At 36.1% G+C, this 22,811-nt stretch overlaps 1 protein-coding gene across 1 annotated transcript in view; it reads left to right on the top strand.

Annotated features, from left to right (window-relative positions):
• The window catches only part of WDR64 (WD repeat domain 64), an 85,846-nt gene that overhangs the window by 19,190 nt on the left and 43,845 nt on the right, over nucleotides 1-22,811 (top strand). Inside the window, 5 exon segments of the mRNA XM_085298255.1 lie at nucleotides 1,204-1,344; nucleotides 3,036-3,250; nucleotides 3,753-3,887; nucleotides 6,667-6,746; nucleotides 13,829-13,968. Coding sequence (XP_085154381.1) covers nucleotides 1,204-1,344; nucleotides 3,036-3,250; nucleotides 3,753-3,887; nucleotides 6,667-6,746; nucleotides 13,829-13,968 — 711 coding nt within the window.

The following is a 22,811-nucleotide window of genomic DNA, read 5'->3' as shown; positions in this document are numbered from 1 at the left end:
TACCRTAGTCTTAGTCTTTTGCTTTTTGCTTCCTAACTCCCTTTATGAATGAAGATTATTTTTAGGCAACATAAATCCCTGTTTTAGCTGCTTCCCAAATGCTCCTACTGGAACTACTACATTTTAGAGATTGTAGGTAGATAGAATATGCTTGAAGAACTATGAAAACTGTGTTGTGTGAGTCTRTGTCAGACTGTTTCTTTTGTAAATTTAAGTTAGAAGAAAAGATAAGGTGTTTTACTTAGTGTTATTTTATAGATATTCTGAATTATTTTAAAATAATAAATAATTGTGGCATTGCAGTTATAGCAGAAAATATGCTGTATTACAATACATGAACCTAATACAGTAATATGAAAAAGTATGAATATAATAACCTGTGAAATGAGATTTCTGAAATGAGATTTTAAAAACTTACAGAAATGGAAATGAAATGGAACATACTCCTTTTCAATCCCACTCTCATTTTAGGACCATGCATTACATTTTGGGGAAAAAAAATCAAACAGCCACTTATGTTTCAACAGAAAACAAAATCGTGGCCAGCATAGTAGTGAAGTTGAGTCCTTAATCTTATGCTCTGCAAAAAATACATTTTACATTGAGACCATACCATAATAGTTGGTATACTTGACATATGGGTGAATGTGGGCAAAGGCACTGTTATATCTTTGTAAATATTTGATCTACCTATTAGGAGTATATATTTAAATTATTTTATGCAAGAGATGAATTACTTATCTTCATTAACATTCATTCCAAAAGCTGGATTTTTTACTGCCTTGAACTTTCTTTTATTTTGAACTAAAGTGCACCAGTGTAGCAATTTAATTTACTTCACCATGGATGTACAAGCTAATACCTTTTAACTTAAGTTTGCTATTCTCTGTCAGAGTGCTTATTCAGAGGGTTATCACAGTTCAGCTAACAATATGTGTTTTGTGTCCTCTTCTAAGCAACACCCACATATCTGAGGTGAGCAATTGATAACAGAGGTTCAACCTGGAACCTCTATAACTTCAGGTATGAGCTACTCCTGGAGTTAGAACACTTGCTTCCATTAGCTAGGGCTGGGGCAAATGGATCATTCATCTTAACTGGGGATTGAGCAGCCACTAATGAAGAATACATGGAACTCTGTGTGGAAATGATTTGTAATATGTATTTTAATTATAGGGAAGGGTATAAATTTACATAGAAAAGTCTTCTTTAGCTACCCTTTTTATTTTCCACCAGGATACCGCTTGGGTCACTGGATGTGACTTCCTAATTCAGCTGAAACGTGTCGTGGCTGTCACTGAAAGGACAGTCATCGTCTGGGACTATAAATCAAAAGGGAGTCAGGTAGTATGTTGGATCAGGCAAAGGTTAAAGAAGCAGCCTGAGAAAGAGTTCTCTTTGTTTTCAGCATACAGTCACATTTCTTTTGTCCAGTGAGTTGCAGTCCTTAAATTTGTCTTTATAGAAACTCAGTGAAACAGTGGAATTCATACTATGGAAGGAATACTCCTTATACACAAAATAGTATTTTTTTGACTAAAAACTTTTTGAAAAAATGAAAAGCTTGTCCTATTCTGTAACAAACCCCCAAAGCAATTTGTGTTTCTATGTATATCTATCTAATGCATATGTGTGAGCATGTGTATCTAATGTGTGTGCAGCTGTATACATATATCGGAATCTATTGTTTGAGAATCAGGGGACAGGTGCTTGAATGGAATTTAACATACACTCCTTTGGGGTAACTTCTCAAATTAAAGAAAATCTTTCTTCACATCCTACATTTTGTTCAGGGCTTTCCAAGAGCAAAAGCGTCTTAATATTTATAGTGTATGTTCTAACAGTTGAAATTTTTCTGAATACCAAGAATTTCTGCTCCATGCCTTGGCTTTTTCCTCCTGTTCTGATGGCTTTCTTCAGCCATTCTGAGGTGGCTGAGAAAATGAGTTGAAGAAAACTGAATATTTTTACAATAAGATCAATCCTTAGAATTTTTTYTTTGTTCTATTAATATTCAAAGACCTGTTCCCAAGCTCTGATACAAATCAATGGAAGTCCTTCTGTTAACTCTACGGGACTCCTCAAAAGGAAGGCTCAAAAACGTGTTCTCATGGAGCTTTTTTCCCAGTCATTATATCAATGAGARTTGAACCTGTCCTGTGGCTGAACAGGAGCAGTTACCTTTCAAGACAACAGGAATAATACACRGACAGTGGTATAGCTGTGCTGTCTCTCTTCACCATTCCTGTGCTACCTGCTTCCCTGCATCCCTTTTGTTCCTTTACTTCCTGAGTTGTGGTACTCAGAGAACCATGTGGTACGGAGAGAACCGTGAAGCAATTAATTACTATGTCATGTGAAAAGTTGCCAGTTCAGGTTGGCAAGGATGCTTTGGTCAAGTAACAGGTGGAGGCAGGCAGTAGAAGCAATACAGTGGATTACGAATGACTCGAAATTCTCTTCCCAGGCCTTCTCAGTCTAGCACAATACCACAATGGCTTGCACTTATATTCATTCTCTCTGTCTCAGTTCCTGAAAACCCAGACAGCTACCCATATAAGCACACTTGCTATTCTCAGGCTATGTTACTAAACAACACTCTAGTATAATTCCTTGGTATGTGTTTCTGCTGCATTTTACGGCTTGAACAATTCTATAATTCTACTATTTCACATTTTCTTGTTAGACAGCATTTTATTTTGAGCAGGATGCCTTGTACTCTCTTACTAAACATACCATATCACTTAGTATGGTGAAATCTCCCTAAAATTTGTAATTAATTTTTCTTCACTTAAATGCAACAGGCTGTGTATGAAATAAAGCCTTGCTTAAATCCTTGAAGTTAAAAGCTTTCTTTTAGCTTCACTCAGTCATCTTCCATTAGTTTCTAATACCAGAAAACAGTTATCACAGAGGGACTTTGAAAAGCCAAAGACAAGATTTGGATGCTGATGTGAGTAGATAAGCGTGATATTTCAGTCTGTTTAAGGGCTRTTACTTATTTCACATTTACATTTTTGTACTCTATTTCACAGAGTAATTGCTTTGTCATCAAACCAATGGAAAATGGCCTGCTCTGTGTTTGCACGGTGACTGCGTCAGATCATCTGGCTAAGGATAACATCCTAATGGGAGATGATGGGGGTTATGTCAACCTGCTTACGGTCACCAGTGATGACTTTGGATTGAAACAATCTAAAGCCAAAAAAAAATCACAATTTCACGTCTTGGACTCCAAAAATTTTAAGATGTAGGTTGCTTATGATATAATATTATTGGTCTGGCAGGTTTGTTTTAATTTGGGTTTTCTGTGGCCTGAATGGAGGATTAGCTTTTGTTTATAAATTAACCCCACCTAATAAATAAAGAAAATAGTTTTTAAGTGATATCATTTGCTTGTTGTTATGTGGAAGAACTGCATCATTTTTAGTGAGAGGTTTTACTACAGAGAGACTGCAGAGTAGAACTGCAGGAAAGAATTCACAGTTGCATATGTCCGCTTTGACATAGGCACAGCTCTGTTGTGCCTTATTAAATGGAAGCATAATTGGTACTATAGCAGTGCATGATTCAACCCTAATCTTAGCTCTGCTCTAAGATCTGCTGGCTTTTAAACTGGAAGAGCAATTCTGCATCTGCCCTGCATATTAAATGCAAGCATTTGTTGTGTATAATCTCACTGACAAAATCCCTATCCAGCTGTTACACTAAATGCAGGTATTTCCTAATAACCTCTCAATTTATATTCCTAGTGTTAAACGCAAGCTACATGATGACTGGGTTATGAAGGTTAAGTATATTTCTGACCTGAATTGTTTTGGATCCTGCTCTATAGACAGCATTCATTCATTTGTTTTGGGTGACATAAAGCGACTAGAGGACAACATGTAAGTATATGGCATATTCTGAATAAACAGACTTTTGCTTTAAAGTRCTTTGTGAAATCAGTGCCTTGCAAATCCATCCTGTTGTATTGAAGCTGTCTTTTCTAGAGCATTGCTAATACAAACTAAGATACAGCTACTTAAATACTACAATATATTTGTTTATTAGCTTTTGATGCAGAAAAGGACCGACCATGTGTTCATTTCTCACAGGCCTTAAAATKAAATTATGTTGGCAGTGTTGTCTGTTTTCCTTCTCATCAGTAGGCAAATTTTAGTAAATATAGTCCTTTCTTACATGTATATTATGTATATTATGTTTACATGCATTTAAAATTTATATCCATATATATTAAAATAAATTTCAAATTAAAGAAACTTAAATCAATATAGCAACTTATTTTGAGGTCTGCAAAGCTGGATTTACTATGCATCAGGCTGTGATAGGGCCTCCTTATTTGTGCCATATTCTTATTCATATGGCCCATCAGTGCTGTAACTGGCAGGTTTAGCTCAGTTGATTAGAGTGTGGTGCTGCTAATGCCAAGGTTGTGGGTTCAGTCCCTGTATGGGGCTATGCTGAGGGTTGGACTAGATGACCTCCAGAGGTCCCTTCTAACCTTATGATTCTATGAACTGACTCCAAGCCTTSTGATTGTAGAAGAGTTTGTAGCCCAGTTAAAGAAATAAATAATACATATGAACACAATTCCATGTAAAAAGGAACTATAAAACTATAAATAACATTTTTCCTTATCTTTTTTATAACACAGGCTGTAAATTTTCACTCTGTAGTTCTTGCATCAGTCCAGGAACTTCAGATTTTATGAGTATCACATGTCTGTTGTGGACAGGGGAAGTGAAATATGAAATAGTTATAACTTGGTCAAGGTCACATAGTATGTCAGGAAAAAAGCTTAGAAATCCTATCTGAATTTGCTGGGGATTTTGAAAGAACAGACTTAATCTGAGGAGAAGAGAAGCAAAGACCAGAGAGCTAAAATTACAGTCAAAAGATTATGTGCTACCACCACATGCGGTTTGTTATACATTAATATTTACATCAACTAAAAATATTTTGGTAGGTCTTTTTCATTTAACATTGGCTATAATTGTGTCCCCAATTACAATAAATACATTTCTCTAAGGAGCTTCTTATAGGAGTTAAATAAAATAACATTTAGACAACTGAAGAATTACACTGCCATTAAAATGAGATTAGTAGCCGTAAAAATAGCTATGCATCAAATCATCTTTGGAATGCCCATTCTGTAAGTAATTGTGGTTTAAATATATGATTAACTGATGCTAACAAAATAAATTTCCCCAATTAACTATGCAGCAAGCAATTGATTGGAAAGGGAGTCGACATATCTTGTCTCCTGTGAAACTGTTAAATTCTTGTGTGGTTAATGGCTGACAGTTATTTATTTCCTTATAAAGTGTCTAAAAAGAGGGAGCAAGGCTAGGATCATAAGGGCTTCTTTCCAAGGCTGTGGCTTGAACAGGACTTCCCATTGCTGGAACTCTTTATTCACACTGATGTTGGAGGATTATCGGGATCATTCATTAAGGAGCCAATGGAAAGTTATACAAAAGCATTTAATTCAAGAATTAAAGGAAAAAGATGACAAATCCTGACAGAATCTGCTAATCACACATTTAAGTCAATTGCTTGCTATTTTGAACCAAGTATTAAAGGTATTAAGGCTCCTCTGTTAGAGCTCTGGGAAGGCAGCTTTGCCATCTCTTAGGGAGTGAACAGCCTTTTATTTGCCTGCCTAGAAAGAGCAAGCCATTTCATTTAAGCACTGAGGTCTCCCAAATTTCCAGAGCCTTTTGTCAAATTTACCCTCATTCCCAATTATAGTTTGCAAGGTCCACGGTTACATTCTAGCCCAGAATGAATGAAATACCTACTTGTCTGGATTTTAAAGAAAAAAAAAWTTTTTTAATTTTCACTCATTTCATTTTGTGTAACTTAAGTACACTGGCAGCCATTGTTTCCTGGCAGAGATGGGCCTTAGCCATGTAGGTGATGAATCTAGAGTTCAAGAAAATATTTATTATGTAGTTGCAATGTATGAAACATGGAGGCACAAGCAGAGATTACACAAAGGATGAGTTTTGAAGGGACACTGAGTCAATTTTAATTCATATTGGCTTAGTTARTTAATACTAATTCTTTTGCAGTGTTTTTCTGAATAATTCTGTTAAGCTGAGTTTCAGAAACATACAGTCTCTTCATGTTATTATCCAACACAAAGTAGATAAAATAAAGACTGCATTATACCATATGTTTTACAGAAGCAGCAGAAAAGTAGTTACACTTGTTTTATGTAAAATAGAGGCCACAGTAGACTTCTATGTCTGAAATAGGCAGAGGCAGTTGGTTTTAATAGTTCTGTTCAGTGATGAACTGCTTTACATGTGCATCAAATGACTTGTGTGAAGGCTTACTTTGGCAACATCTACCATTTTAGGAGTCTATTTGGAGTATGCCTGATAAAAGATTCATCTGTTCATATCAGAGATTTATTATTTTAATGGAAAATGCACTATGCTCATTTTTATTGCTGCTAGTATCTAAATCAGTGTTGTAAATCAATTTGTTTTTAACAAGATACTGTATAATGCAAACATATAATCTAACATAACAATATATATTGTATAAAAACATATCTGCAATATATATATAACAGTATATATTCTATATACTACAGAAAAGTAAAAGGACTGTACATTGTATCTACCTGATTAATTGTTTTATTAATTATTACAGGCCTGTAAAGGAATTTTCTGTCCCTAAAGGGGTCAATGCCTTCACATACTGTGGAAAATCAAATGTCATTGTCACTGGAGGTAAGTACTGGGGTTATATAATCTATGAAGAAAGTTGTTTTTTTCAAGAAATTGTTCTGTTGTGATTTTTTTCAGTTACATAAGCTCAAATAAAAGCTGGGGTAGTATGTTAGCAATTTAATGGCTTCAGTCTTAAATGATGGGGAACAGAGGTCTTGTTTATAGTGCTGGGAGCCTGGCTTTGAATAAGTATAGCTCTTGACTGGAGTCTGTCAACAGTTTGATTCTGCTGTAGTCTGGGTTTGATTTAAGCATCACAGCATATGTATAATGCACCAGGAGAAATAGAATATTGGATTACTCTAAGACTCCTTTCCCAGCCGCACTGGTGACCATCTTTCACAGATTACTTCTTGTAGTGTCAGCACAGTTCACATCCCTTCCTACTATTACTCCTTGTCCTTCCTTTTCTGCCCAAAGGAATCCCATTGGCCCCTATTAATAATTTATCTTGCTCTTCTCTCTGATCACATATTCCCAAAGCTGTTACTATTCTGTCTCTCCCCAGCACAAACTGCAGAAATAGCACTCTTAAATTAATTTCTTCCCTGTTCTCCATTATTTTTATGAGCTTTTATATTGCTGTGGTTGTACTTCATGTTGCAGAAAGGAGGCTAGAGTGTGACAGCAGTCTTGTTTGTTTACTCTTCCCAACAGGGTAATGCCCTGAGGTGACTACATTGATGCTGCCTGTCAGCCCTCAGTACCACAGTCTTGCTTAAAACTTTCTTTAAAAGGCTTTCTAATGCATATAGCACAGCAATCTATCTGTATCTAACAAGAAGAAAAAAATGATGTAAGCTCCGCTGTCCAGCYTTGAGAATATGCAAGACTGTAAAATAAATTTGGAGGAAAAAAAAAAGAACCCTAGACATTGCGATTAGTGCAAATCAACTTGAAGTGCAACAATTTACAAAAGGGAAAACTGAGATATCAAAATAAATATCCAGCTGGATATCTATTTTGGCAGTTCCATTGATTTTCTGGACACAAGATTCAAAGGGAAAGCAGTGGGGCTATAGGAAAGATATAAGTGAAAATCCTGAAGTTCAGCTTTGGGGGAGATCTTATTTATACTGATTGCCGTGRCACAAAAAGTACTTCAGTGAAATTTACTGATGACGTGAATTGGAGACACCCTATAAAACAGAACATGATCAGAATTTTCTGCAGGTAGAATTGGAGGATTTTCCTGTAATGATAAAAATAAGATGAAATGTAATAGTACAAGACAGAAGGTCATGTACACAGGAACAAGTAAATATTTCTGATACATTGTGTTGTTACATTGTTACATCTATTATTCTGAAAATCCTTCATACAGAAATACCAGGAGAGGAGAAAGATCTGAATAAACTTCTTAAGAAAATAAGAATAGCTATGGTAAGTCAGACCAAAAGTCTGTCTAACCTAGTATCTGCTCACTGACAGTGATCAGTAGTAAGCAGGTATGGCAGAGCATAGGGACAGAGCAATCATACAGCAATACTTCCCCCACGTATTCGTGTTAATTGAAATATCTGTTGTGCAGAAAAGGAAGCATTAACTTTATTGTATATGATACTGTAAAATGTTAAGTTATACTGGAATMCAGTGTATGTTTTTGATCAGCCATAATTAGTTGAAATAGAAAGATCAGATGGTAAGGAAAAAGGGGTGAGAGGGAGCTTTAGAATTATATGAGAAATGGGAAACCTATCACACAAGAGAGACTAAGAAGTGTATTTTCTGTAGCCTAGTAAATTGAAGGTTAACAAGCAATATCATTGCTATCTATAAAAATACCAGGAAGACAAACATGAAAGCAAACATTAGAGTGGAGATGTTCTGGAAGACTCTTCCAAATAGTAGTAATGGTGGTAAGAAATACCCTCTTGATTTTAAAATGAAGCTTGAAATTTTTGAAAGGATACATTACGTATTTGTCTGTGCTGACTGGAGAATAGACTTGGAAGATAGGACCTCTTGTCTTATCTAAATAGTTTCCTAATCAGATTATTTTATAAGGAGATGTACTTTCTCACCATCTCACCACTGCATTTTAATTTCAGTTTTCTACTGTACAAAAGCATGACAAAAGATGAATAGTTTTGTGTTCAAGAAGGAGTCTGCAATGATGACTTTGAAAATGTACTTAAAAAACTTTTTTCATTCTTCCAGTCTATTCCTGTAGCATAACATTTACATTAGCAAGATTTGGAATTCCAGGAATTAGGATTGGGTTTCTGTCTGGCCTGTTCACCCACTGGCTTTCATCTTGACGTTAAAAGGCATCATCGTGCCTCTCACCCTTATTCCCACTGCTCAGTCCTACTGCTTCCCTTGAGCACGGAAGGAAGTTATTCCTGAACTGGATTAATAAGTGTCACAAGAGAGAATGGGAATGCATGGCCAAAGATTGTGAAAGGGTGGGATCACCCTTCAAGATCACTGTGGTGTTTAGGTTAACCTATGGCTTGCATGAAGTTACACTGTGAATTAGGAATCTAATCCTTCAGCCTTGAAGAGATCCATCTTCTAAACTGGTAGGATTCAAACATATRACTTACATTAGCAGGATGCCAGTGACTAACTATACACATTTCAAAAGTTAAGCTTTAGAGTTCATTGCACTATTAATAAAATATACTGATCACAATGACACAGCAGTCAGCAGGACTAGTGCAAACCATGTTTGGCTCTGTGTCTTAAAACTCGTCCATCTCTCTTGTTTAGCTGGTGATGATCCAGTCAATGAGAGAATTAAACTGTTTCAAATGATCAAAGGCAGCTGAGTCATTAAAGCTCTGCTAATTAGCAAGCCTGCAGTTTTATCTATAATATATAATAAAAATCAATGACTGAAGTAGGTAAGTGATCCAGGAATCATAGTATGTCAATTTCTTGGTAACATGGACATCTATAAAAACTGTGTTTATACATCACATTCTGCAATAAAAACAAAAATCCAATCTTTAACTTCAGTACAGCTTCTTATGTGTTCAACAAGAATTAATTTGTTAGCCACTTTTTCTGAGTCACAGTATTTCTTATTTAGCCGAGCATTTATAGCACAAATGGTAAGCAAAATACTGGATCCTACAACAGRTTTTTACACTGGAAACTGACTATGAGAAAAGTCATCTTTTAACTCCCCTGCTCTTCCATCACATTTATTTAGTTGTATTTGAATAAACTCGTGAGTTGCTGTTGGAACAGGAGACTGTACTACTATGACACAGCTTAATTTGCCTTCCAGACATTTGACATTTATGCTCATGAATAAGAAGCAAATGTGAGACAGAGTTCACCTTTCATGATGAAAGCTATACTTCTTTAACCATTAAATGATATATGCCCCTTAGTGTCATAAAATATGGAACCCACAGTAGTTTAGAGTAACTTTTCTGTGAAAAGTTTTGCATTAGTATTATATTCAGTGTTAAAGTGATATTGTTACTCTATATCCATTTGAATTCCAATTGTATCTTAACCATCACCTTAGGGAATAGCTACATCAAGAAACAAATTATATATGCATATAAAAGCTGGAGGTGATCAATTTTAAATTATATGATAAATCAACTTCTAACATTAGTTTTTCGGATTCCAGCTACTCTCTTGTGAGAAATAAAGAGGAAGCAAAACTTAGTAGAGCAGCTTAGGACTGATAAAAGCAAGCATTTGTTCAGTAACCTTTGTGTAAGCTGGTAAAGTCTCAGGGTTTTTTTATTTGTTTTTTTACTGGCAGTATAAATTAGCAATGGCATATTGAGGAGTTCCCAGGAATATTAGTTTTAGGAATCTTGTCCAAGGACTTCAGTAATGCTAGCTCTGCAGAAGCATAGGAGAAAGTCTTTTCTGTGTCGCATGCTAAATTTAAGAGGAATACATGAAGGCAGACAAGGGAGCCCAGAGAAAAGAACGAAGAGACATTATTCGATATGATAGAGACATAAACTTGTCTTAGCTCACCAGATGTCTAACTGATCTGAAGTGGTTTTGCAGACATCATTACCAAGGAGTATTTAAAAGTCAGACTTGAAGGAATGACAATGAAGTGGCTTTAAAGGATGAGAGGGCCTCCTCTGTGTGAGAAGCAGCACGGAAAAAAAATCCAGGAGCTATATTTTTCATTTTTAGCTTATCAGTGAAGGCTGAGTTAAGCTTGAGTTCTCARTCCAAAAATCCTGTTGTTCTATATGGCATTTTAACATCATGGAGACATCTCCATAGATTTGTAGTACCACACAAATTGCAAAACTGTATAAGCAAGGGAGACAGTTTGACAAAGGGTGAAGGATCACACTTTCTAAGAATGTTTTGGAATCCTTAACATCTAGCTAGGGCAAAGCTGTGATCATAAAACCTGACTTTAAAAAACCCTAACTACCTGCTTTCATATTGATTTATCTTGGAAGAGAATACACTGAATGGAGCCTACTGTGATTCAGAGCATTGGTTTCACAAAATCTTAAATATTTGCTGTGTATTTTTTAGACAGTTAATATATCTTGTTTAAGCTTTTCTTGAATGTGTTTAATACCCATTCTATGTCAGGATTTTCAGTGCCAGAGGCATATTTGGAGCATAGAGAGTGAATGTTCCAGCACATGTTTCAGTGAAGCAGTAAAGCAGTCTGTCTTAGGGCAAGATGAGCACATGGCTTTGCGGTGCTAGGGCCAATCTGGCATTCGTTCAGACAGAGAGAGAACACTGCAACTATAACCAACTGCACTATTGTCTCAACATCAGTAAAAGGAACAAACTAATCAACCATTTCACAAAAGAGGCAAGCAATATTTTTATTGGGGAAAGGCAACAATATGGCCTACCTTTTTAATCTGACTTTTGCTGCATTTTCATTCCTAATGACAATTGTTCTTCATGTTTATATCTTAAGTAAATAACATGAATTAGTGATTCTATTTTTAAAGAAAATCTCTGTAGCACAGTTAAAGGGCAGTATCCTCTCCTCCCTTTATCTGCCATCACCGTAAAGAGATAAAGAACAGACCAATTAGGAAGGCTAAGGAAGATCTTGTTCCTCAGGAACAAGAAGGAAGGAAGGAAGTAGACAGTTAAATTGGTCAGAAACAATCAACGGCTCCTAGGTCAGCATCATTTTAAGACATTACATTTTCCATTTGGGGCTGCTAGAAAGCATGCTGTTGAGCCATTATTTGTTCCCTCTGACACTAGAACTCATCTCACCAGGCTCACTGGAGGCTCCTGTCTACTATATATCTTCTCTTCATGTTGTCTTCCTGGGAGGTCTGCAAGCTAAGTTTCACTCCCATAGTCTTGTTTCTCAGTAGTGTATTCTGACCTGGTCAGAGGGTTCTGCTAAGTAGCTGGGCATATCTACAACAGCTTGACAAAACTTCTGGGGAAATTAGCAGGGACTCGTTGTGTCCTGCATTATAACCATCCAAAAGAGCTTCACAAACTCCTTGTGTGATTTTGGCCTTTTAAAGAGAATTCCTGCCATACTAACAGCATGGCATACTAACAGACAGTTAATCTGAAATAGCTTTGCCTCAAAGTGCTCCTGAAGGCAATTGATTCCYTTTGAAGCTACTACCAATGAGTTACTTATTTCTGGGTTGCCTTTTCCTTGCAGGAGTTATCCATCTCTCCATTGTACCAGTATAGCTGTTTGCATGATCCCGTTCTCAGCCAAACCTATGAATAAAAGACAGGCATAAAACTAGATGGCTTTTGGTTGTAGCTATTTTAAGAGCACATTGTCTAATGTCATTTAAAGAGAGGCTGCGTAAACAATAGAATTAATTTAACTGAGAGAACAGTAATAGTTAATGGAGGAAAGGGGAGACAGGGTGCTCCTAAATGAATCACATCTTGCTGTATTAGGAGGAAAAGGACTAGATACATCTCTATAGAGAGGGAGCGACCAACCCATGGCTTAAGCTTGGGTTGACAGTGGGTTGAGCAAGCCTAAGGAAGATCCCTGAAGAGCAGACTGAAAGAGCAGATCTTTAACTGTTCTTGTTAACAAAACTGCTTGAGCTTCACAGTCATGAGGCTGGGTGCTATGTGCTGTGAATGTGCTTCTGGTGTGTGTACTTCCCAGTGTAGGCATTTTTGGCTTCTGCACTTGACTTTAAGCTGAGATCCTCAAAGGAAGATCTAGGTTAAATGTAGCTGTTTCATCTGTGTGTGTCTAAGTAGTTAGATTTTAGACTGCTGAGCTAATGCAAGGCTGAACTTTTACAGTGGTTAAATATGAATAATAGAATTGCAATATTTGTCAGTAATCAGATGTTAAAATACTAATGCACTAATGTCAAATTTGAAGTGGGCTCAGGTTCCCTTGCAACACTTAATGAAAAACAGCAAATATTTCAGGATACCTGTGTTCGCATCTGTATGTGAGGAGTGTACTGATATGCTTTTATCATTTTTGTTCTCTAATTGGAAAATTTATGAAAATTATTATGAATATAGTACCAAAAGACTCCTCTATAATGCAATCAAAGGTGATGCCCACAATTTTAAGGAATTTGTTGTTTCAAAATACAAACAGATGTGAAAGACCAAACTCTTATTTACATTAAGACACAAAATCTCTTATCAGCAATTATTGTTTGCAGTCTGTCCTCAGCTTTCCTGTGTGCTGCCCTTCCTGTTCTTCACACCAACCCCCTTCCATTAGAGGTTGTCATCCCTTCATTATCTGGTCATATGGACATCATTGTTATTTTGATCTTTTTCCAAATCAAATCTTTGAAGGAAAAAAAAAATCTGATCCCCAAATCTGTGTTTAATAGAAATATTCTGCTTTACGGGAATAGTGCGTGTTGTCATAGCCAGTGTCCTTAGGCACTCCTCTGATAAAATTAAATGATTTTGAAGTACAAGTGAGTTATGTGGGCTTTAATGCAAGTACGGGAAATAAGTGGTGAAAAGAGATCTGAGCATAAGTTGGAATCCAGCCCTTAGAATGAAAAATTCTCATCCTTGTATGGGACTTGCTTACATAGGGAAAGTAGAGGCTTTGAGCTCTAAGCTCTCCATTAAGAAGCTCATTTATATCAGTGACTATTCAATCTCCCTCAACATAAAATGTTTTTTCCCTTCAGGTGATGATAGAATCCTCCGTATATGGCATCCTAATATTAATACTAAGCCTATAGGAAAGTTACCAGGACATCTACACAGTGTTGTGGAAATCGTGACGAATGAAAAAGATCAGCATGTCATCAGCCTTTCCTCTGCAAAGGTAAAACACTTTATCCTTAACATGGAAATCAATGCAGTAAATGCTAGTAACAGTGTGTACTTGAGTTACAATTTTTGTTGGTGTCTGGTCCTAATCTCATTGGATCACTGAAAAAGTCCAGTTTTGTTCCTATGTGAGTGAGGCTAAGATTTCACTCAAGCAATTTAAAAATAGTAGAATGCCTTTAACTGGAGGTAGTATGTAAACCTATGCTGAAGTCAGCAAAGAGTGATTAATGTACCTATCAAAGTGCTCAGAGTGCCTCATGCAGAAAACACTAGATGCAGTGGTATCTACTTAGAGTAGGCAGAGTATATATGACCTAATAAAAATAAGATGCTAATGTTCAGAGTGTAGATAGGGTCACCCCTAAGGAGAATGAATGAATAAAACACTAACAGGAATATAATTTTGAGTGGCAGAATTAATTGTTTTTCCAAAGAGGAACAAAACTGCCACCTCCCTCATTAGGTCTGAAATTTCTCACGTTTCCTAGACAGATCACTTCCCATCCTTACTTGTTGGAAGAAACAAGTATCATCTRTTAGATCAAGGGGAAGCTTGACCTCCCTTCTTGAGATGTAATCTCTTCAAAAAGAAATTGATTTTCTTCTTGAAAAATGTGCATTTAGAAAATAAGTATTTAGAGAAGTGTATACATTTACAAGGAATTTTAAAGTGCCTTCTACTGTACCCTGATAGCTCATTTTCACTTAGAAAGGGGTATATCTTGACAGAGGTCTAAGGATATGTTATGATTTCCTTTGAAGGGAATAGGCAGTGAAATTAGTCCAGAAAAAGAAAATTAATCACCTTGAAAACTAGTTTTTCCTTTTTCAGTATAGAGGCTACTGTTTTCCTTCATGCTAAACCTCATTTGCTTCTGATGCAGGAAAATAATGGGTTTTCTTTGATCCTGATACTAGGTTCTTGTGTTGACAATACCTGAAAGACAAAGATTCACAGAATAACAGTTTGACTCATAAAAAGTTATAGTATTGAAACCTATGGTGTCTGACTTCAGGTCACAGGATCACAGGATCACAGAATCACAGAATGATGATCACTATAAATTTCTGTGTGAGCACTGTTTGTTTCCATTTCCTTCAGGAATTGAGAGGTGAATGACAATAGAAGCTTCTTCCCAGTCAAGTTCATTTTTTTAATTCGCACTAGGCAAAAATTATCTTTATTGTCTGAAAGAAATAATTGTATTGAGAATGTTGTAGTTGCACAGGTGGACAATCGTAGATTCCAGCAGYGGAGAAGCAAGGGCAAGATAAAGAAAGAAGGGAATTTTTTATATGTCATACAAGAACAGTACAAAAAATCCTTTTGTATTACAGTAGGTGGATGTCTCACTATTTTTAGCTGTTCTTTAAAAGATTTGAGAGATGAATGATACACAAATAATTTATTTGAAAAGATAAGCATCTATACTAAGAGCAGGAAATTGGACATTATTTTCAGTGCAGTTTAAATATCTAAAAATACTATTAAGCCATTTTTAGTATCTTTAAGAACATGAGTCAGACTTTTCTTTCTGTAGCTTGTCTTCTGTACTTACCAGTAAAACTGCAGTTACTTAGCAGTTTAGGTTTACTTTACTGACATCCTGAAATAAAATGCAGTAATATCTTCAGTATAGCTTTTCTGTTGCCACACAATACTTGACTATAAAATAGCTGGTTTTAGATATTATGTGTTTTTTAATAGAACAGGAGAAACTAAGAGTCAAAGAGAAAGGTTAAAAGTCTAAAAGAATCTTAGGCGATCACGTAGCACATTTTCTATACCCTACTGTAGGGTCAACTATACTTATATCGTTCCTGACAGATGTTTATTTAGCCTGTTCTTAATGAGCTTCAGTGGTAGACACCATACACTTCTTAAATGATGTATCCCACAGCTCCATTATTTCCAAGGTTAAAAAGCTTTTCATAAAGCTTTTTCTAACATCCTGCCTGAATTTCCCCAGCTGCAATTTTAAGGCCAATATTACTTGTAGTAGCCACAGCAAATGCAGAGAACAGTTTGTTCCATTTCTCTTTGCTGGCAATAGTTTATTCCTTTCACTTCCTATATTTGGAAACTGTCAGCTTTTCTCTTTCCTTTTGTAGGTTGAATGACTGGAGTTCTTTCCTTATAGGTTATGGTTTTAGATCTCTGAGAATTTCTAATCTTTTTCCTTGATTTCTTCCAATTCATGCATATAATTTCTTAAATACATGGCCAAAAACTGCATTCTCATTTGAGTTCTTACAGATTCTGAGTAGAATGGAACGACTTCCCATATCCTCTAGGCTGTACTTCTTTTATGCATAGCTCTATGATGTTTGTTTGTATTTTTCATAAAACATAAATGCTTTCTAAGTTGAAGTTCCAACTTACTAATTGGTATCAGTAGCAAGGCAGTTTATGAATGCCTAAAGGAGAGCCAAGGAAAAAAGCTAACCTTAAGGCTTAGGATGTGTTTTGCATCCATTTCTATTTTTTCTGTGGAGGTATAGTCAATAGATACTAGAAATCCTACACATTTCATTCAAGTTTTGGTTGAGTCTCCTGGCTTAGGCTAATAGTCTTTATAAAGCATAATTCTCTATTAAAGAGAGTAGTTTCACTCTGTTTTATTTTATAAAAWATAAGTGCCTGTGTTCTAACTATTGTTAACAAACCCTCAGTATGGGGGTATGGGTGTCCTAGAAATATCTTCAATAATAATACTAAGAAATAATACAAGCGAAAAGCTTTACTTGTGTATTTTACTTCATAAGACTCTTTATGTCTCCATGCCTAAGGAATAAGAGTGTTATGAGGATGATTTGGGCTAAAGATACTTYCTGATAGCAGAGTTGGGATGCTGTTATATACCCCTGAGAATGAACTGGAATCAGTGTCTGATGTTGAAATTGTTCCTGACAGTAAAAAGACGTATTTTTTTTCTCACTTATCTTTTATATCTACTATTTTCCTGTAATTGTGTCATCCACATAACTTAGCTAACCACTGAGCCCAAATTCAGCTGAGTGAATTAGTCCATCATCTTTTAGGGAAATGAACAAGTCATCTTCCATGCAACACTGAAGTAAATTTAAATGCGATTTGATGTTCTCTGTCTATTGATGACTAAAATTCTGGGGATAATTTATCCTCCAGTGTAGTTAGAAGGATGGTAAATATCTCTTTTAGTCACTCTTCAAGTAGAATTTTTGTTTTAGTAGGGAGGAGGTCTAAGGAATGAGCAAGCCATTACCAACAAAGGAAAACTTGAAAGCTATGGATATTCTTCAGAATGTGACTAATGGAGTTTTGAGAGTTCAGCTAAGCATTAGCTCCTGTTACTCATTAGCCAAGGAACATAAATGAAAAATAACAGTAAGGCAAATCTGAAAATATTCTTGAAATTCCCCATAATCAAAATAGCTCTTTTTCTTTGCTTTTCTTCCCATCCAATGACTGGAATGTGAGTCACTGCCACAAATCCCCAGTGCTGGTATCCCCAGACATTCTTCACATTGTCATTATGAGGGAGGATATCCTGTTGTTTTATGAATTAGCAAATCTGATACTCTCATTCATCCTGTTTTCCTTCTCTATTTCTGTAATGTATTGATGCAAGTATTTGATGTGATCTCAATAAGAAAGACATTCTGTAAGGTACTGATTAAAATGCCATTTATTAGAACTAACACTAGAAGGAAAAAATGTTTGTTCAGATTATGGGAACCCTGAGTTTTGCACCATGGGACAGACCTCTAGTCAGGTCAGGTTGTGGAATGAGGTACAGATCCTGTCTATGGAGAGGTTCACCCGCATAGTGGTCTTTACAGTATTTATAGGATTGTCTTAGAAATAAACAATTCTGTTCATCATTTTTACTGTCAAGTGAAAGGATGTTCACATGAGAGTGTGCTGGTTCACTTAAAGAAAAGGGCATGCCTGTGGTGTCACTGTCAGATCCCCAGTGGGGCCACCTACAGGCTTCTCTGTTAGGATTAGCTAGCTAAGTTTGTCCTGTGGCCAAGCGATATGTAGAGCATGACATAGACYTGAAGCCCAAATGATATGTACAACACAGCAGAATAAAATGCTATGTCAGAATTAAGAAACTATCCTGTATCTTTCTTTCTTTACCTTCATGGGCAAAAAGTGAAACACAGGAAGTTCCGCCTGAACATGAGGGGGAATTTCTTCACTATGAGAGTGACGAAGCACTAGAACAGGTTGCCCAGGGAGGTTGTGGAGTCTCCTTCTGTGGAGATMTTCAAGGCCCACCTGGATGCAACCCTGTCTAACATGTTCTAGGTGACTCTGCTGAGCAGGGGGATTGGACTAGATGATCTCCAGAGGTCCCTTCCAACCTTACTGATTCTATGATTCTGTGATCTTTTCTGTTGTGAGCAGGCACATGCTGATGATGTTTTGTACACACACCTCTTCTACTGCAAGCAGGAACCTTAATTGCTCAAGAGAAAGAGGTAGATTTTGTCTACATCTGTTTAAAAAAGTTCTTAAAATGTTTCAAGGTTAGGGCAGTGTGTTAAATGTCTTTAATACTGGCCCAGGGCCAGACAATGAGAACATAAAATACAGTTCACATCACATTCCTGTGAAACAAACTTAGGAACCTTTTGGCAGAAAATATCCCCAAACAGTTTTACTGTAGAAGTTAGATTACATGTATTGTAATTAACTTCCACTTTCACTTCCTAAATCAGTAACATGTAATTTTCTATATTCCTTTATCTGTTACTTTATAAAGAACAAGTAGAGTTTATCTTGGATACATGGCTTTTAAGATATAATGATGTGAATTGAATTCCTGGGGATTAACAGCCCCCTAAGTATCAAGCTAACAAACATATTTTTCCTGTGTGTATTTAAGAAAATCAGTTAGTCTTCTCATAGTCAGTCTTCTTTGGTATGTTTTGGGTATAGCATGTTTGTATATTAATAATTTGTAAAATGCTTTAAAAAAAGATCCAAATGAAGAATTTTAGTAAGTGCCTTGCATTGCCCTGATTTGACCTCAAAGGTCTTTTAAGAGTGAAAAGACATTCGCACATGTACTCTCAAGAGTATTTATCAGTCCATATATATTATTGATTTATAATATAGAGTTCAGCAGTTAGGGGCCAGATTGACTCGGATTCGGGCCTCTGCTGCAACAGACATTAGCCATCTGAAGAGGTATTGGCTGCATTAGGGGGTTCCAAAACTTCGTTGAATGGTTTTAAAGGTACCACAAACATTACGCATAAATTACAAGCAGAATGGGATTTAGTGGATGTTATTAACCTTAGTTCCATAATTTAGGGCATGAATGTATGCAGCAGTTAATATAAAAATGGAAAAATAAAGCACTCCTAAACCATAGTTTTGCAACACTGATGAAAAATTAGTAAACATGGGCAATTTTTATTACAATGGAAAGCCAGTTTATGAGATTATTAACCGCAAGWCTTAATATCCCAGAGTATGGAAACCAAAGATTAATACCGGCACAGGATATACTGGAAACCCGGGAGAGGGGACGGAGGCATCAAAGTGTTAGTAAAGTATCAAAAGAAATATTCAAGCCACACAATAGCCAAGATACAAATCAAATGTCTCTATGAAGAGAACAGTATGATTATGCTGACCTTAGATCAAAAATTAAAACTTCATAGAAGTGTAGAGTTCTCTCAGCTTCTGAAGTGCAGGGCTTCTTTAGAATTAGTTTTCATCAGTAAAAGTTACTGATAACTACATGCTAGCTTAAAGACAACATTGAAGTTTTCAGGGAGTTTAGGAAAACAGACAAAAATAAGCTATTTTGTGCTCATTTTGAAGGCCTTCTCTCTAGCATCTGTCCAGAGTTTTGAATGGAAATAAGTGAAAGATTTTTAACCCAAAGGTTATATAATGTGCTGTCATAATTTAAAGGCAGAACTACATTGTCATCTTTTTGATGTGAGGCTTTTTAGCATGTGTTTATTTGGACTTGCATGTAGGCAAGCAGTTCAGTCAGTGCCCAGTTTTCTGCAGTTACAATTTTTATTTCTGAAGTCTGCTTTCCTCTTGAATTCCATGAGTTAAGCTTTTTATTATGACATATAACTCTACTATCATTTAACCTTCTTGACCTATAGTGATTTACAATTGAAAAAAAACCCTCTGATTGTTTGGAAGTCCACTCAAATATGCCAAGGCATGATTAGACCTACACAGTGCTTGCTTTATTCGTATTATTTTTAAGCTATATGTGCTTTATTTTAGAGGACTGTTCTGCATGCTTTTCATGTGTTGCTGATCTGAGTGGGTTTCAGATGACTTCTTCTGACACTGCCCCAGTCTGTTCACATGACTTGACTTCATGAGTTAGATGACTCCAAAAGTACGGATTACTCAGCRGGTCACTTGTGTCTACAGACATTTCTCATGTGTATGTGGTAGAGGAGGGAGAAAGGGAGGGAAAGGATGGAACAGAGCTCTGAAAGGATGGAGATTACAGCATAGCTCTATGCAGCCCATAGTAAACACAGCTCTCCAGTATAAAGAAGCTTACTGTCTGTGATAATCTATTAAAAAAACCCAGCTTTATAGGCAGAAGAATAACTTTCATTTGCAGTGGACCTATACTCAGTCCCACTGAATGTGATAAAAGCAGAAAGTCGGAAGTTCTATAAATTAGTAATCACATAGGCGAAGTTTAAAAATACCGTGGAAACTACATGAGTTACTTTCATTCAGCAGAGTATAGCTCAGCTTTTATTTATTATAATAAATATGCCACCTACCATCTGGGTGAACTGGAGAATTCTTAATATGACAAACAATTGTTACACTGTATGTTGACATCACTTTGCCAAAAAGTAAAATGAGAGTACAGTGTCACTTATTTTCTTTAAATCAGATTCTTATACACCGTGGTCTTCATTATGATAGCTCATAGTTCCAGGCCTTGTTTAAACTGTGAATCTCAAGCATACCATACATCTGTCTGATCCTGGTGCGTAACCTCACTGAATCCCATTCAACATCATCTCAGGACCAATGCATAGACCATTTTCCTCATCCCACATCCTTGTCCCACATGTCTCTACTTAAGTGAACCTAGGTGTCAATATAAGAGAGGTTCGCAGCACAGTTTGTGGATCTCCGTATTTCCATCCAGATTATCAGGGAGCAAGGACTCTGGGATGAACTCCAGTACACTGTTGTKTCAGTGTACTGTACAATTCAGATATAATGGTAAAATCTACATGTACCATTGTGGTAGTTAACCTGCAGATTCCTATCAAGGTCAGTTATAGACATTGTATTCTTGAAACTTTGGCTATGGTAATTGAAAAAAAAGAAAAATAAAAGTCTAAAAGGCTCACACATTTCAAATCAATTACTGTTTTTTTTCTGCCATTTCCCCCTGTATGTAAAGTAAGCTTACAGGAAATACTAACTATTTCTCTAGTGCTGTAAAACAAGTTTAAAAATCGGAAGTACAACTCTAGTAATACTATCACTGAAGTAGCTTGGATAGGAGATCACTTTGACCCTYCTTCATATTAACCAGTCAAACTAGTGTTATGCAATCTAATGCATAGGCAGCTGTAGGCAATCCTATATTTTTCTACAACCTTTCCTTAAAAGAGAGGTAGTGGCAAAATCTGAGATGGATATGCATGGCTTCTTTRTTTGCAGGTGAGAGAAAAATAGTACTCTCCACTGTTACCGCCAGTGCTGAGTTCTCTTGCATCTTTCTTGAATCATAGGATGACATAAAATAAGCATCGAATGCATCCAGGGAAATAAAAGTGACACTGAAGGTTTGATCAGTTTTGCTTGATTAGTTACTATTTATGTGAGACAGTTGCTGTCTGAGCAGTACTGAGTTTTTTATAGGACATTGGTTTCTTAATGGTTACCCATAACAGATCTGCAGAGAGAATACACTTACCTGGGTGTCAAAAATCAATACTATATTTAGTGATGAAAAAGACTAAAACAGGTTGCACTGAAAGCTGGAATTCAGGTTAATTATTTTGAACAGACTTCTTTGTTTACAGTGGGGCATTCTGGCCAGTGTGCAATAGAGCTTTGTAGAAAAACATTGGTTAGATCTTCTGTGATATTTAATTTAACTGAGAAAAGGTAATCCTAATCTAAGCCAGTAATAAGAAAACAAACATCATATGATAACAGAAACTGTTTTGGAATTGAATACAAGTGACAGTTCCATTCAAAAAAAAAAAAAAAAAAAGAAGGTTCCTCAAACCAGTCTATAACATGCATGCTTTATTTGCTTGCATATTTTAAGGATTTCTTGATTGAGCAAATTACTAGTAAAATGCTGTAATCTAGCTATTCAAAAATAATGTTTATATCAAATTCTCTTATCACAAAAGTTGACCTTACTTTCTCTTTTTCTTTTTTTCTTTTTTTTAATAACATTAGAATATCTACAAATCAGGCAGAGCCATGGTTTCTAAATAATTTCTGTATTAGTCATATGAGTTAGTATCTTCATATTAGTTAYACTGAGGAAGAGAAGACGACACAGACTGGGATTGTCATAATTCTGTGTTGCTGGCCTTGCCTTACAATGTAATAAGCCTAGAAAGAGGTTTGTTCCTGGTCTTCCAGGTTGAGAAGACCTTAAACACAACGGTATGCATAGATGCAGTTACAGCTGTAGTCCACGGCCATTTCTTTTTCATCTACTGTTCAGCCTCAGTGATTTTCCTTTGAGATCTGTTGACTGCCATTAAAATATCAGTGTCACATATTTGTTTCTAATCATTCTAGTGAAAATACTGAGATTTCCCACAAACACAAATTACTCCTTTTGTTATATGTCACAGACT

The sequence above is a fragment of the Rhea americana genome, unplaced genomic scaffold, assembly GCF_003343005.1.
Source record: "Rhea americana isolate MKP2758 unplaced genomic scaffold, rheAme1 scaffold_137, whole genome shotgun sequence".
Taxonomy (NCBI): domain Eukaryota; kingdom Metazoa; phylum Chordata; class Aves; order Rheiformes; family Rheidae; genus Rhea; species Rhea americana.
This window is presented reverse-complemented; position numbering and strand designations above follow the sequence as displayed.